Below are 15425 nucleotides of genomic sequence, written 5' to 3'. Positions count from 1 at the left end.
CAGTTATAAGTACTACAGGGGTTAATCACAGATGACAGACTCCCTCCTAGCTGGAAAATCTCTTTTTTATTTTTTCGTTTTTATTTTTAGCGAACCTTAATCGCGAAGCACCCGGGTCGAGAAGACCCAGTTGGAAGTGAACGAAAGCCGAAATGGAAACATTTAAGGTCAGACCTAGTTCATGCCGCGCTGGAACAGGCCGTAAGTACGATACAACAAACAGAGCTATTCTCCATGGTTTACACTGACCAAAATAACATAAAGCCACATCAGATATAAACACTGCCCATTGGGGACATGAGAAATCCATCCCTCATGCTAATTTTTACTTAATTAGAAGGCAATTGAGGCTTGGATGAAATGGTTATTGCCATCCTATTTCAAGGGACTGTCAGCAACTTGCCATTCTGCAAGTTTTTACATCATGTACTTTAAAATGAGTAAAAAAAAACAAACAAATCAACCAGTCTATTTAGATCTATTAAAGGGGAACTATAATAGTTTTTGGTAAAATTAAAATTACTTTAGAAGTTTGAAATTGTATGGTAATACTATATACATGCACAACATCTTTATTGTACTAATAAACATTTATTACAAGGTGCACTCATGACACTAAAGGGCTGATTTACAAAGTAGACTGGATATCACTATTGGCTCAACAACATACAGGCATACCCCACTTTTAAGTACACAATGTGGTTTATTTACTAAAGCTGGAAAGTGCAAAATCAGGCTCACTTCTGCATGGAAACCAACCAACTTCCAGGGTTTATTACCAAAGCTTAATTGAACAAGCTGGGGTTAGAAGCTCATTGGTTTCGATACAGAAGTGAGCCTGATTTTGCACTTTCCAGCTTTAGTAAATAAACCCCATTGTGCACTTAAAAGTGGGGTATGCCTGTACACCACAGTGTTTACGCCATGCTATACACCGTATTTACGGGTTCAATTTTGGACAACTTACCACCACACAGAGAGCTCCCTGGAGCACACAAATGTAGTCTTTAGATTGGGTTATGGCATCTCCATAACAGGATTCCACAACAGCGACAGCACTACATATTATGCCAAAGTTCTTTATAATTTGAATGACAATTAGATACAAGTTTACCATTATTTGCCAACAGTCTATTTGCGGGAAGTGTTTTTGAGTTTTTTTTATAGTCATTACCAAACTCTAGTGGTATGTTTAGTAGGATTTATATGTAATGGCAGTGGTCATCAACCCTGTCCTCAGGGCCGATGAACAGGCCAGGTTTTATGTATTACCTTGGGGAGATGCAGACTAGAATACTGCAATCACTGAGCAGCAAATGATATCATATGTGATGGATTTCAGTTATCTTGCAAACCTGGCCTGTTAGTGGGCCCTGAGGACAGGGTTGATGATGGGACATCTATTTATTTATTTTTATCTGGTCATTTTGAGTTGCCTGGAATTTGTTTTTGGGAATTTCTTAGGTAGCCGAGAGACATAAGAGTTCATATAATGAACGTTGCAATCACAAGCATGTTTATGCCTATGGAAGAGGGAGGTGGAGAGTAGATGGACATCCTTGGTACCAGTACCTATTCACTCTGGAGTAAAATATTATTAAATTAACAGGAAAAATCCACCCAGGCAAGTTGATACTTTAAAGTCAACTTTGCGGCATCTGTAAAAGTTGCTGTATGCCCCACGTCATACAATGCTTTAATTATTTAGTTGTAATTATATGGATCCGGTAAACATATTCTTATTTCTTTAAACAATTTAGAACAGAATGCCATCCAGATTCAGAAAAAAAAATCCAATTGTATTTATTAAAGTATATGTGAATCCTCACCTTGTAAAACAACCCATTCAGTTTAAAAAAATAAACGAAGAGTAAAACGTTTGAGTATAGATATAAAATAATTACAAATACCTTTTTTCCCTTTTTTTTTTATAAGTGATCACCGTCTGTTCTCAGCTGCATAATAGGAGCTGATGGGGGAGCACACTGAACTAGTGAGTGCCTATGCGGGGGGGGGGGGGGATTTAAAGACAAGTCTGATCATTGCAGGAGAGCACACGATTTCCCAGCACAGCAAGAGAACTGACCACACTGTGCGTTACTGCTTAGTGTGGTCATTTTTAATAGGAAAGTGGAGTGACTGGCAGGAACACCAGGGATTTTACACATAGGTAGCAAAAGAAAGAGAAAAGTATACTTTTTCACACAAGTACATGGTAGAGCAGGCACATATCAGGAATATTAAATATTGGGTTTACATACAGTTGTGCTCATACGTTTACATGGCAGAATTTATGATTTCTTGGCCATTTTTCAGAGAATATGCATGATAACACAAAAAACGTTTCTTTCACTCATGCTTAGCGTTTGGCTGAATCCATTTATTATCAGTCAACTGTGTTTAATCTTTTTAAATCATAATGACAACAGAAACTACCCAAATCACCCTGATCAAAAGTTTACATATCCCAGTTCTTAAAACCGTGTATTGCCCCCTTTAACATCAATGACAGTTTGAAGTCTTTTGTGGTATTTGTGGATGAGGCGCTTTATCTTCTCAGATGGTAAATCTGCCCATTCCTCTTGGCAAAACGCCTCCAGTTCTTGTAAATTCTTGGGCTGTCTTGCATGAACTGCACATTTTGAGATCTCCCCAGAGTGGCTCAATGAAATTGAGGTCAGGAGACTGAGATGGCCCCTCCAGAACCTTCACCTTATTCTGCTGTAGCCAATGAAAGGTCAACTTAGCCTTGTGTTTTTGGTTATTGTCATGTTGGAATATCCAGGTACATCCTATGCGCAGCTTCCTGGCTGATGAATGCAAATGTTCCTCCAGTATTTTTAATAACCTACTGAATTCATCTTGCCATCAATTTTGACCAAATTTCTTGTGCCTTTGTAGCTCACACATCCCCAAAACATCAGCGATTCACCTCCGTGCGTCACAGTAGGAATGGTGTGCCTTTCATCATAGGCCTTGTTGACTCCTCTCCAAATGTTGTGTTTATGGTTGTGGCCAAAAAGCTAAATTCTGGTCTCATCACTCCAAATTACTTTGTGCCATAAGGTTTGAGGCTTGTCTCTGTGGTTAGTGGAAGTGGGATACTTTGTGGCATTTGTGTAGTAATGGCTTTCCTCTGGCGATTCGACCATACAGCCCATCTTTCTTCAAGCGCCTCCTTATTGTGCATCTTGTAACAGCCACACCACATGTTTTCAGAGAGTCCTGTATTTCACCTGAAGTTATTTCTGGGTTTTTATTTGCATCCCAGTCCCTAATTTTCCAGGCAGTTGTAACTGAAAATGTAGTTGATCTACCTGACTGTGGTTTGGTTTCAACCGAACCCCTCATTTTCCACTTCATGATTAGAGATGGAACACTGCTGATTGGCATTCTCAATTCTTTGGATATCTTTTTATATTCCTTTCCTGTTTTATACAGTTCAACTACCTTTTCCCACAAATCCGTTGACAATTCTTTTGCTTTCCCCATGACTCAGAATCCAGAAACGTCAGCGCAGCACTGGATGAAAGATGCAAGGGTCTGTCAGGAGTCCAGAAACGCATTGACCTTTTATACACACACACACGAATGAGGATGGTTACTTTTAATAGCCGTTTGTGTCAACTTGTGTGTACGTTATCAGGCCAAAATCACCAGGGTATGTAAACTTTTGATAATGATAATTTGGGTAGTGTTGTGATTATAAAAAAAAAAAAACTGAAGGGGTGATCAAATACCACCAAAAGAAAGCTCTATTTGTGGGAAAAAAGGATGGCAATTTTGTTTGGGTACAACGTCGCACGACCGCGCGATTGGCAGTTAAAGCGACACAGTGCCATATAGCAAAAAATAGCCTGGTCAATAAGGGGGCAAATCCTTCTGGTCCCTAAGTGGTTAAAATACAGGTAGTATAAGAATTTCAGTTATGTCTTTACATTAGCAAATTAGCATTTATATCAGCACTCTGGAGGATGTTAGATTAATGCCATAAGCCAACCAGGACTCTCGTGCTTTGCATGTTGCATATGTTACAGGAGTGAAAAGAACAGGGGTGACCAACAGCTGCTCCTTCAATGCCCAGTCAGAATCCTGACAGTTACTGTACTTGGCTTCATTTTAACTGCAGCATAATCCGCATGGATGTACAGAACCTGGCAGTACTATCTGGCAGGGGTTTCTGGATCATAAAATGTGGCTGTGCCGAATAACACAGCTTCTGGTATGGAAACAGTCCAGATGTACAGTATTTCAAATATGCTATCAATTTGCTTGGGGTTCACTTTTAACTATCGCGGCATATCGGTTTGTGATACCTGGAATATCGGCATGGGCAGCATGACATCTGTTTAGCTTTATGGAAATACTGGTCTGATCTGAAGTCTAAATATACTTATAGTTTACTCAAAGTAATCCCGAGTAATTTCATATCAAATTCCAGAAAAGTGTTTAGCCAGTTAGTGTTAATGATAAGAATGGAATAACTTGGATTTATGAACATATTCAAAAGTCTATAAATAAGTTAAAACCAGAGATAACAAAACACTCTAGATAAGTTCAGCTCTGTAAGGTGTTAGAATGTATGTTATTGTAAGTGAATTGCTAACAATCCGTCAACAAGTATAAGAGGCAAGCTCTTGTCATTTGGGTCATGTTGAAAACAAATCCTTTTTCCATTTTCTTTTTCGAGACACGTTGTCTATTTTAGGTATATATTTTTGTTCAATCTCATCTTATTAAGGTTTAACAAGGTACAAAGGTAAGATACAGAGTATCCAAGGTAAGCATATTAAACATAACAGACCTTGAAAGGTGATGGTACAAATCTACATTGGTATCAACGTCTAAGCCCTTGTACACACTGTCGGAGATTCCGTCGGAATGTGTCCGATCGGAGCGTTTTGTCGGATATTCCAACTGTGTGTGGTCTGCATCGGAACTGTTTCCGTCGGAATATCCGTCGGACCAAATTTTCCAACTTGCCGGAAATATTTTCTGACAAACTGCTCTGATCGGACATACTCCAATCATGTGTAGAGAATTCTGATCGGACAAAGTGCCACGCATGCTCAGATCAAATTCCTACATCAAAGCTATTGGCTACTAGCCTGAACGTAGTCCCATTGTAACAAAATTACATCATCACGTTCTGAAAGATCGGATTTTCCGACAACTTTGTCCGACCGTGTGTATGCAGCAGTTTCGGACAAGATCCGTCGGACAAAATCCGACGGATTTTGTTGTTGGAATGTCCGACCGTGTGTACAAGGGCTAAGGCATCAATGTTACAAAGCGCAATACAGTAAAACCTTGGATTGTGAGCATAATTGGTTCCAGAAACATGCTTATGATCCAAAGCACTTGTATATCAAAGCCAATTTCCCCATAAGAAATAATGGAAACTCAAATGATTCTTTTAACAAACATTTATTCATAAGTCCTTCAGTTTATAATGCATATCAAAAGATTATAGCAATGTGACCAGGTTGTGTGACCATAAAATGTCCATTCACAAATGGAAGCCTCCACAAGGGACACTACCTACCTGGAGCTTGCATGTTCTCCCTGTGCCTGCGTGGGTTTCCTCCGGGTAGCTCGGTTTCCTCCCACACTCCATAGACATGCAGGTAGGTTAATTGGCTTCTGTCCAAAACTGGCCCTAGTATATGAATGGGGACCTTGGATTGTGGGCTCCTTGAGGGTAGGGACCGATGTGAGTGTGCAATGTACAGGGATAGGGACAATTGTAGACACTCACTCAGGTTGAACTGGATGGACTGGTGTCTTTATTCAACCTTATTAACTATGTAACGGGATTAGAAGCAAAATCCAGCAGGAGTTACAGAGTATATAAGAGAAGAGAGGCGCCTCTAAGTGTAGCAATATGTTGCTAAATGGTGTACCTTCATTAAATGTAACCAAATTGCTACACTTCGAGGTGCCTCTCTTTTATACTCAGTTGTGATATGATGCTACTTGTATATCAAGACATCGCTTATATACCAAGTCAAAATTTCTTAAAAATGTTTGCTTGTCTTGCAAAACGCTCTCAAACCAAGTTACTCTCAAACCAAGGTTTTACTGTACATCTATAAAACCTTGTATCTAAAAATTCACAGCGCTCCCCCATATTCTCCAGTGCAAAAAACCCAACACAAGAGACTACAACTGAAGTCACATTGGATATAAGTTTGAATAGACTAAATGAAAAAGATTTATTGAATGTATATGCATTGAAATAGCAATTTTCAAACAATATTGAAAGGTTGGAGAACCGTTCATGATATTTTGCACTATTTGTATTGTTTAATAGCACACAATTTCCTGTCTTGAAGGGGCACAGGGGCCCCTAGTCTCAATACGCCCCGCCCCTAATCTCTATGAACGGTACTGGATGCATAGAGTTTTACAGGGTTTTTTTTTTTTGCAAAGCACATGATTAGAGCTGGAAGGCTCTAATTGACTTCAAAAAGGGCGGGCTTGGGACGCAGAGCACTGCACCGTGAGCCCACCCACTTGTGACAATAGTGAATCGACATTTGCTATTGTCTTCCTGCTTCCCCTCCCGGCTAATCAGGACAGGAAGCAGGTCCTAAGACCGGATTGGCTGGAATAGAAGCGACCGGACTGGCCGGGAGAAGAAGCCGGGGAGCCGCCGAAGCTGCCCAGGACCTGGATAGGGTAAGTGTGGGGCTGGCAGACTTGCAAGAAGGGCTGACCCCCCCCCCCCCCCGAAAAATATTAAACACCAGCCACCACTGCAATTGCATATAGGCATTATTGCACTGGAGATTAAGGGGGAGCGCAGTGTACCTTTAGAAACTAGTTTATAACAATATTATTTAACAGCAACACACCCAACACATTTTGGAGGTCATTCACAACACAGAGGGGGCAGTACTGGCTTTTTTTAGCTATAGCTATAAAACATTATCACCTAAATATCTAACAGGTAGCTGGACCTAGTCTGTCTGTTGGCACTAGGAGATAAATCTGGGTAAGTGTTGAGAAGGTGATATCATTAAACTGATCAGATTGAACATTTCTATATACTGGTTTATCTATGGTCCTTTTAAGAATACTGTATATTTGTGAGAGAGAACACACAGATGCTCTGTTGATTGCTTAAAGAGGAACTGCAGTCTGCTCACATAATTTGTAATAAAACATCGTTGCCATTCTGAAGCTTCCCTCCAACCACTTTGCATATTATTTTTTATATACTGTGATTCTGTACTTGCCTATATATGCTGCAGAAATCTCCCTCCACTGAGTCTGCCTGCAATCATTTTAACTGTGAGCAGCTGAAGCTGCTGTCTGTTCACTTCCAGGATTTACACAGAGGCACACCTCCAGCTCTGCAGCTCTCATTGGCCCTCTAATGATTCACCCCCCTCCCTTCCTGGCAAACTCTCATGAGAGTGAGAGAGAGAGCTGTGCATGATTTCATAAGCCTAGGCTTTTTTCCAGACAAGAAACAGGAAGTGGGCTGTATAAGGTATTTACTGGCAGGGAAAAAATGTTTTACTATCCAAACTTAAAACAACAAGGGCAAAAGATTTAATAGATGGAAAGATGAAAAATTAACTTAAATTCTGCTTTAAGATCTCAGTGACAGAAAATATAAAAATATATATCCGTTTTTTTTTTTTTTTTGTGACCCAATAGAGATCTTGCATAAAGAAAATTCAATTTCAACAGCTTACTGCTCTGCCCACTGACATTTTAAAGGAGAGGTTCCATATTTAAAGAAAAAACAAGAAACATTTATACTCACCTACTCACTCACGCATTTGCATCTGTCCCCTGCTGGCTCCCCTCCACACTGAGCAGAGAGCTGTGACAGTCAATGGCTCTCTGCTCTCCCCTCCTGCACTCACTGGAGCATTGGGCTGTGGAGAAGGCAGAATGGGCTGGCTCATCCTCTCCTTAGATTAGAGAGGCTGAACTGAGTGCCAGTCCAGGTACCTGGGTGGATCTCAACCATATGGTCGGGCCTGGCCTGGGTAAGTGACGTCAGCTGACAATGGACTTTAGCCCACTGTTAGCTGAAAAAGGGTCACAGAAGTGTAGAACGAACTGCACTAATGTGATCCATAGGAGAGGTATGGCCAAAAAAAAAATCAGAGAAATCCCCTGATTTCCCTATCCAAGCTAATGGCGTGGATGGAGGAATCTACCCTGTTGACTACTGTATTTAGACAGCAGTAACACCTGTATGAATACCCCAACAGTAACTACTTCTGCTAGGATGCAGGAACTGCTCGGTCAACAGTTTTCCTCCTGGCTCAGTCCATTTTTAAATTGATTTTGTCAAGCCGGTCTGTGCTGACAGGACCCCACACAGCAAATGCAAGGCAAGTATGGCTAGATATAAAATATGTAATGCAACACAATAGATGCTGTACACTACATTAAAATGTGTGGAATTATATATTAAAAATAGCGTATAAATACAGTAGATATAAATAGCAGTAGAGATACAAAAACAAAAACATACCAGAACGTGCAGTTTGCCTGCAATATTGTGCGTCTTGATAACCCAATTGACTGCCTTTTCACATTTCAGAATTAGAACAAGACTCTTGGAAAGTTTGGCATCTGGATTGAGTGGCTTGATGTCAATGATTATGTCCACCTGGAATGAACTAAATGGGAACAATAAAAACAGAATGAAGATGAATGCCAGTTATCTCCAGTCAGTTTAACGTCTTCTGCTCCAGCATATGATCAACCAATTAAACACTGCGGCTCTCTCCAAATTGTGAAACATGTGCTAAACAGACTGCACTAACAAATGGCAAGTGAAAAAGAACAGAACGGAGTGTCTTGGGAGTTATCTACAAAATTAAATGTTAAGAGCATTCTCTTAGCACCAAATCCCTGCATGCTGTACATATGGAGAGTGGACAAAATAAAAGAATGTTACTAAATCACAAGTACAATTACAGAATCCATATTTGTTTTTATTTTTAATATATTTATTATCTTTTATAAGAATGAAGCGTACAACCTGGGAACAATAGCGATACATCATACTAACATTACTAACATTTATAGGTAAAGTTGATCCAGGGAATATCGATTGCCTCGCGGGGGATCAGGAAGGAATTTTTACCCCTGTTGGAGCAAATAGGATTATACTTTGCTGGGGGATTTTACCTTCCTCTGGATCAACTGTGGGTATTGGATTGTGTATATGGGATTGTATGATTTTATTTTTCAATTGGTTGAACTAGAAGGACTTGTGTCTTTTTTCAACCTGACTAATGCCCCTGTACCCACGGTCGGAAATTTCGACAGAAAAAGTCTGAGCGGATTATGTTGTCTGTAAATCTGATCGTGTGTGGGCTCTATAGGACTTTTTATGTCGGAATTTCCAACGAAAAAAATTTGAGAGCTGGATCTAAAATTTTCCGACAACAAAATCCGATCTGACTTTTTCCAATCGTGTGTAGTGAATTTGGAGACGAAAGCTATTGGCTACTGGCCTCTTTATAGTCCCGTTGTACGTGGTTTACGTCACCTCATTCTGAACGATCAGATTTTCCGACAACTTTGTGTGACCGTGTGTATGCAAGACAAATTTCGGCCAAAATCCGTCTGAAAAAATCCAATGGATTTTGTGGTTAGAATGTCCGACCCTGTGTATGGGGCATTACTCTCCTGGGATATGTCTCCCGAGTACATGGCCCATACCAACAATTGGTGTAAAAACAATGACCTGACGACTATGGTAAAGAATGCAATGTACACAGCTCATAATGGGAATAATATTAAGGTAGTGGTCAGTCAACATAGAACTTCCATCCAAATGTCCTCGAGTGTACCGACCACGACCCTGAGAACTAGGACCAGGACCATCAAAGAAAAAAGAAAAGGATGGAGGATAGAAAAAGTTGGAGGATAGAAAAAGAGTCAAGAAAAAAAAGAAAAGGGCAACAGAAGTGGACCAAGTATGAAAGAGACACTCGCCCCCCCAGGCCCCAAAATATATTTTAAGTTTCAAAGGAAATATGCTGACACTGAGCCCAAGGGTGAATTCATTTTTTTTATTGCAAATTAGTTATAAAAAAAGTGTCTCAATTAGCACTTTGATGTTTCAATTTTCAAAGCAACATGAAGCAACTTGCTGACTTCTAAAGACTGTCAATGCTCTGTAAACCATTATTGTTTCAAGTTGTGTGTTATAAGCTTATTAAACAATTAGAAATGACTTAAGCCGGCCAAAGATGGATTGAATATCAGCCAGTTTAGCAGGGACCGTCCAAGATTTAATCCATCTATGGGCAGGCTGGTTATTCTGGAGTGGACCAACAATCAATGTCAGTAGAACCAGCCTGTCAATTTTTTTCATGCGATTACCATCGGCGGCTAATGCTGCTAGCAGTAATCATTATGTTCTGCTGTTTAGGGAAGGCTCCCTGTGGGCATAACACGATAGCGCTGCAGGAGAGATTCTCCCATCAACACTGACTGTAATGATGGAAGAATTAAGTGATGTTCTTTCCTGTAAACTGTGATTGCAGGGAAAAAAAAATCACATCCCATATGGTTTGCTTTATAACCAACCCAATGTACAAGGCCACTTGACCTGGTGTAAATGCTTAACAATGGAAAAAAAAATTTGGATAGTTATTCTCATTGCTGGGGCACAAATTTGAGGGATTTCAAAACACTGAGCTTTTTGGAGAGACATCTGTTCGGCGTGACGATGCCTCAGAAAATGGATGGAAACCAGAATTCAAAGTAAGTATTTCATTTCATTCGTTTTTTACAATGCCTCATTTAGGTGCCCTCTTGAAATAGTTGGTGGTGGTGGAGCGTCAATAAAGTAGACCTTGCATGTTCATGCACAGTCCACCTTACCGCTTGACATAATTTCTACACACTTCTGCAAAAGTTTTGGCTGAAGTTGGGTAGGAATCTAATCCAAGGTGGTACCAATACTTAAAATGCCAATACAAATAAAAAAAGCTGCGCTGACCATAAACTTAAGAATACAAAATAGTTAAAAAATTATGAACACACAATGTGAAGTTATTAGTCCATATTTATCATCTAATCTTGCGTGAAGAAGGAAGGTGAAAATTGTGTATCATTTTAAATTCTCCTTGTGACAATGATATTAATAGTGACTCACACAACAAAAAGATGTGCGCCCCATATAAAAATACGCTTACTAGATGGCAAGTATTTGGAGCTTGTGTCCTCCCAAGGAGGGACGCGCTGACATCACTGCACTGTTACAAACCCAGAAGGATGAGTGGTTCATGCAAGCCGGCTTTTTTTTATCAAATGCTCTTATATTAGCTCCTAACGGTAAGTGAAATGCCATTTATATTAATAAAGGTGTAGTTGGTTTTATACTATGGCGATCTCTTTCTTTTTGGGTCATCCTGGTGATTTTGTTCATTGAATACGGAGCTGACCCCATTTGGATTTTATGAAAGCATGAGATCATTCGCTCCGCGTTACTTCATGTGGAATGAGTCCCATTTTGAGAGCCGGCATCTGATTCCCCTATAGGATAAAGGCTTTGGCTGGGTAATAGCCGAAAAGCTCCAAATGCTTGCCATCTGGTAAGTCTGTTTTTTTTTTTTTTTGGTGGAGGCACACTTCTTGTGGTGTGAGTCACTATTAACATTATTGTCACAAGGAGAATTTAAAGTGATACACACTTTTCACCTTTTTTCTTCATGAAGGATTAGATGATAAATATGGACTAATAACTTCACACTGTGTGTTCACCATTTTTAATATATTTTGTATTTTTGAGTTTATGGTCAGCGCAGCTTTTTTGTTTGTATTGGTATGTCACTGTGTGTATCTCACAGTAGAGCTGTCGCTTGTGCTAAATTACTAGTGCTGTATTTTTTTTTTTCCCTAAAAGTGTCAGCATTCTGGCATTCCAAAAACTGATTTACTCTATATTGTTTTCACTAGCAAACAAAATAATTGTATAAATGAGAAATATACATTGACTTGAATACTTCTTTATCTGTATGACTTGCAGTTGATTTGTTGGTTTGGAAGGACCAAGGTTTCAGCTGTAAGTAATCCACCCCGGCTCTAAAGGAAATTAGCACTCTTGGCACTCTACGATGTCATTAAGCTAGAGATATCCAAGTTTAGTCCTTCATTATTTTTTAAAAAAATATTGAAGGAATTTCATTCAAAGCACATAAAACCAGAAAAGGTTATAATACGGCAACCTAAAAATATCAAGGGTGTTTCCTGTACCAAGGCAACCAGCTGCATGGTACCTCAGATTTAACTTCCAACGACAATTAGGATCAGGGACTGTAATGTGTACTGAAAATGAAAAGCATATGTGGAACTTTGGCTATCTCAATGCCACCAACTCTGGGAAACATTGCTTGTGTTGACTAAACTGTAATTACACAAAAATAGAAGCAAATATTTCAGTCAGGTCCAATTTTTTCCCACTCACATACACACAAAGAGCCATGTGAATGCAATCAATATATATATATTTTTTTAAGATAAGTCCATATTTATTATAGGTACTTATATAGCGCTGTCAATTTACACAGCATTTCACAGTTTATATATATATATATATATATATATATATATTGCACATTCACATCAATCCCTGCCCTCAAGGAGCTTACAATCGAAAGTCCTTAAAGAGGGAGTCAATCCTAAAAAATTTTTTATTAAAAGCCAGCAGCTACAAATACTGCAGCTGCTGACTTTTAATAAATGGACACTTACCTTTCCTGGAGTCCAGCAATGTCAGCAGCCGAAGCCAAGCAATCGATCAGCTCTCGGTTGCTGCCGATGCCATTCCCGGTGAGGGAATCAGAAAGTGAAGCATTGTGGCTTCACTTCCCAGTTCCCTACTGCTCATGTGCGAGAATGGTCCAAGCTGTCTCTGGGACCTGTGTGTGTCCCAGCAGACAGTGTGGCGGGACAGGAAAAGACATAGACTCCCGTGGGAGTCTGTGCCCGCAAGTGGGTGCAAATACTTGTTTTAGAAAGGTATCTGCACCCCCCTCCCCCCTGAAAGGTGTCAAAAGTGACATATGAGAGTTCCGAAAAGCGGAGGTTCAATTTTTGTGTGAACCTCCACTTTAACTTACATTCATACATACACATACTAGGGTCAATTTAGACAGGAGCCAATTAATATACCAGCATGTCTTTGGAGTGTGGGTGGAAATCAGAGTATCCAGAGGAAACCCACACAGGCACAGGGAAAACATGCAAACTGCAGGCAGGTAGTGTCATAGTTGGTAATTGAACTGGCCACACTAGTGCTTCTAGATGGAAGTGCTAACCACTTGGCAACTGTGCTGCCCTGACCATGCTTCATGGTACACCAATATTTAGGGTAACGTAAAACATAGTTACAGCCCACAGCCCCCATCCTGAAATCGCTCCTGCCCCCTTAAAGAAACCAGGGGTTATTCTCCCCAAAAGCTCTTCCCATTATTTGAATTTGGCATGGCTGTGCATGGCTCAGCCATGTCTTTCATTCACAGGAATCCGCAAATGAAAAAGCCACAAACTCCATATGCCGGTATCTCGTTCCCAATGGAGCACATGTGCGGTGATGCCACCACATTTATGACCCATTGATTCTTCTTCCGGCTCTGTAACTGAAGATCCATAACTTGGTACAGACCCACAGCTGGAGGAATAGTCTGCAGGAGCCTGAGCATTGCGCCTGAAATCCACAGATCATGGTTGCAATGCTTTGCAGACTTCAATACAAAAAAAAATGCACATATTTTAATATGGGTACATTCATTTTTTTCTTTTTTTTTGCAAAAGGTGGAACTAGCCTTAGAAAAAAAAAAAAGAAACCTTCAATGAACTGTATACTGTAGATACAAAACTTAATATTTGATCTATCTACAGGTAATAAATATGAACAATGAATGAAAAAGCTGATTTTTGGGTTCAATTGCTTTACCTATGTGATGAGTAGCTTGGAGAATCCAGCTCAATGATGTGGACTGTTGTGTCTTCACTCTGGCCAATAATACAGCCCTCAGCAGGTTGTGGTTGCACATAGCGAGCAAGATAATTCAGTGATATAAAGTTCTTTTCTATTCTGCATTTTGCAGGAAAATTTTCATCTACAAGGAAAAAATATATTTTTTATATAGTTTTGAACAGACATACAAACTGAGACGTTACAGTCAGAACTGACATTTTCTAGATATCTCAACCAGTTACTATGTTAGGTAAATCAGACCTTAGGCTTCATAGAAATATCTTGAAGACTTGTTTTTCACACAGATAAACTATTACTTTTTTTTTTTGCTGCACTAAGAATACTACAGTCAGAATCTGTTTGGTTGAAAGGGACATGCTCATTTTGTACACAAATTCCTACCAATATTCACGGACATAACCTAATGCTTGCTATACACATGACAACAGATCCAGGTAGTCTACCACCAAATGTTGAAACCATTAAACATTAAAAAAAAAAAAAAAACTTTTAAAACCTTTTCACTTTTTGCTCCAAAACATTGCAATAAAGAGTATTTCTACTTGTGCAGTCAAATTTGAGAAAACACCATTAAATGTTTGTTATATGTTCACACAGCATACTTAAAACATTTTTATCAGCATGGGGGTCCACAGTTTTTAACAGATTCTCACCTTTAGATGTTTCTGATAAGAAGGTGTCATGGCTAAGTGCAAGCATTTTATTAGCTGCTCAGCATGATCTGTCCCAAAAGCTAGACCAGCTCTCACTAAGGCCGCATACACACGCGGGGACTGTTCGCTCAACTTTGTCCGTCAAACAGTTTCAGCGGACAGTCCGCTCAAAATTAGCATGGACGGACTTGGCCACACACGACGAACGAACAGTCCGCTGAAACCGTGCGCGATGACGTGAACGGCACGTACGACGGGACTAGAAAACGACGTCCTATACACTGCAATGCAAACTTCGGCGTGTAAATCCTTTCTGAGCATGCGCGGAACTTAGTTTGACGAACAAGCCTACACACGAGGGGACTGTTCGCTGAAACAAAGTTTCAGCGGACAGTTTTTCGGAATTTCCGAAAAACTTTGTTCAGCAGACTGTCCGCTGAAACTGTCCGCTGAAAGCCCACACACGAGCGGACTGTCCGCCGAAACACTGTTCAGCGGACAAAGTTGAGCGAACAGTCCCCGCGTGTGTACGCGGCCTTACATACAATAGAGAAGCCCAAAACAAAGAGAACTAAGTAGGATTTTTGCTTGCTGGAAGTTCCAGAAAAGAGCATTTAAAAAAGGTAAGCTGCAATTTTTTCATGTAACAAATATGAAGTAGGTAGATGTTATTCCAATTTGACTGCAAAAGTGGAAATACACTTTGAATTGGTCCTGTCGCCATCTTAAAAACTCCAGGACAGAAAAATTCAAATGTTTTAGTTGTAGCGTTTTCCTTTTCA

General features: G+C 39.9%; 1 protein-coding gene across 7 annotated transcripts in view; it reads right to left on the bottom strand.

Moving 5' to 3' along the window:
- TGFBR3 (transforming growth factor beta receptor 3) overlaps window positions 1-15425 on the bottom strand; it is a 305577-nt gene that overhangs the window by 91548 nt on the left and 198604 nt on the right. For all 7 annotated transcript variants that reach the window (XM_077452926.1, XM_077452929.1, XM_077452927.1 and 4 more), the window contains exons 6-7: window positions 13946-14111; window positions 8501-8648 (exon numbers count right to left, since the gene is read on the bottom strand). In XM_077452926.1, the coding sequence (XP_077309052.1) occupies window positions 8501-8648; window positions 13946-14111 (314 nt within the window). The remainder of the gene's footprint in view (window positions 1-8500; window positions 8649-13945; window positions 14112-15425) is intronic.

Source organism: Lithobates pipiens, unplaced genomic scaffold (genome assembly GCF_037356315.1).
Source record: "Lithobates pipiens isolate NorthernLeopardFrog02 unplaced genomic scaffold, aLitPip1_a1.2 Scaffold_23, whole genome shotgun sequence".
NCBI lineage: Eukaryota > Metazoa > Chordata > Amphibia > Anura > Ranidae > Lithobates > Lithobates pipiens.
This window is presented reverse-complemented; position numbering and strand designations above follow the sequence as displayed.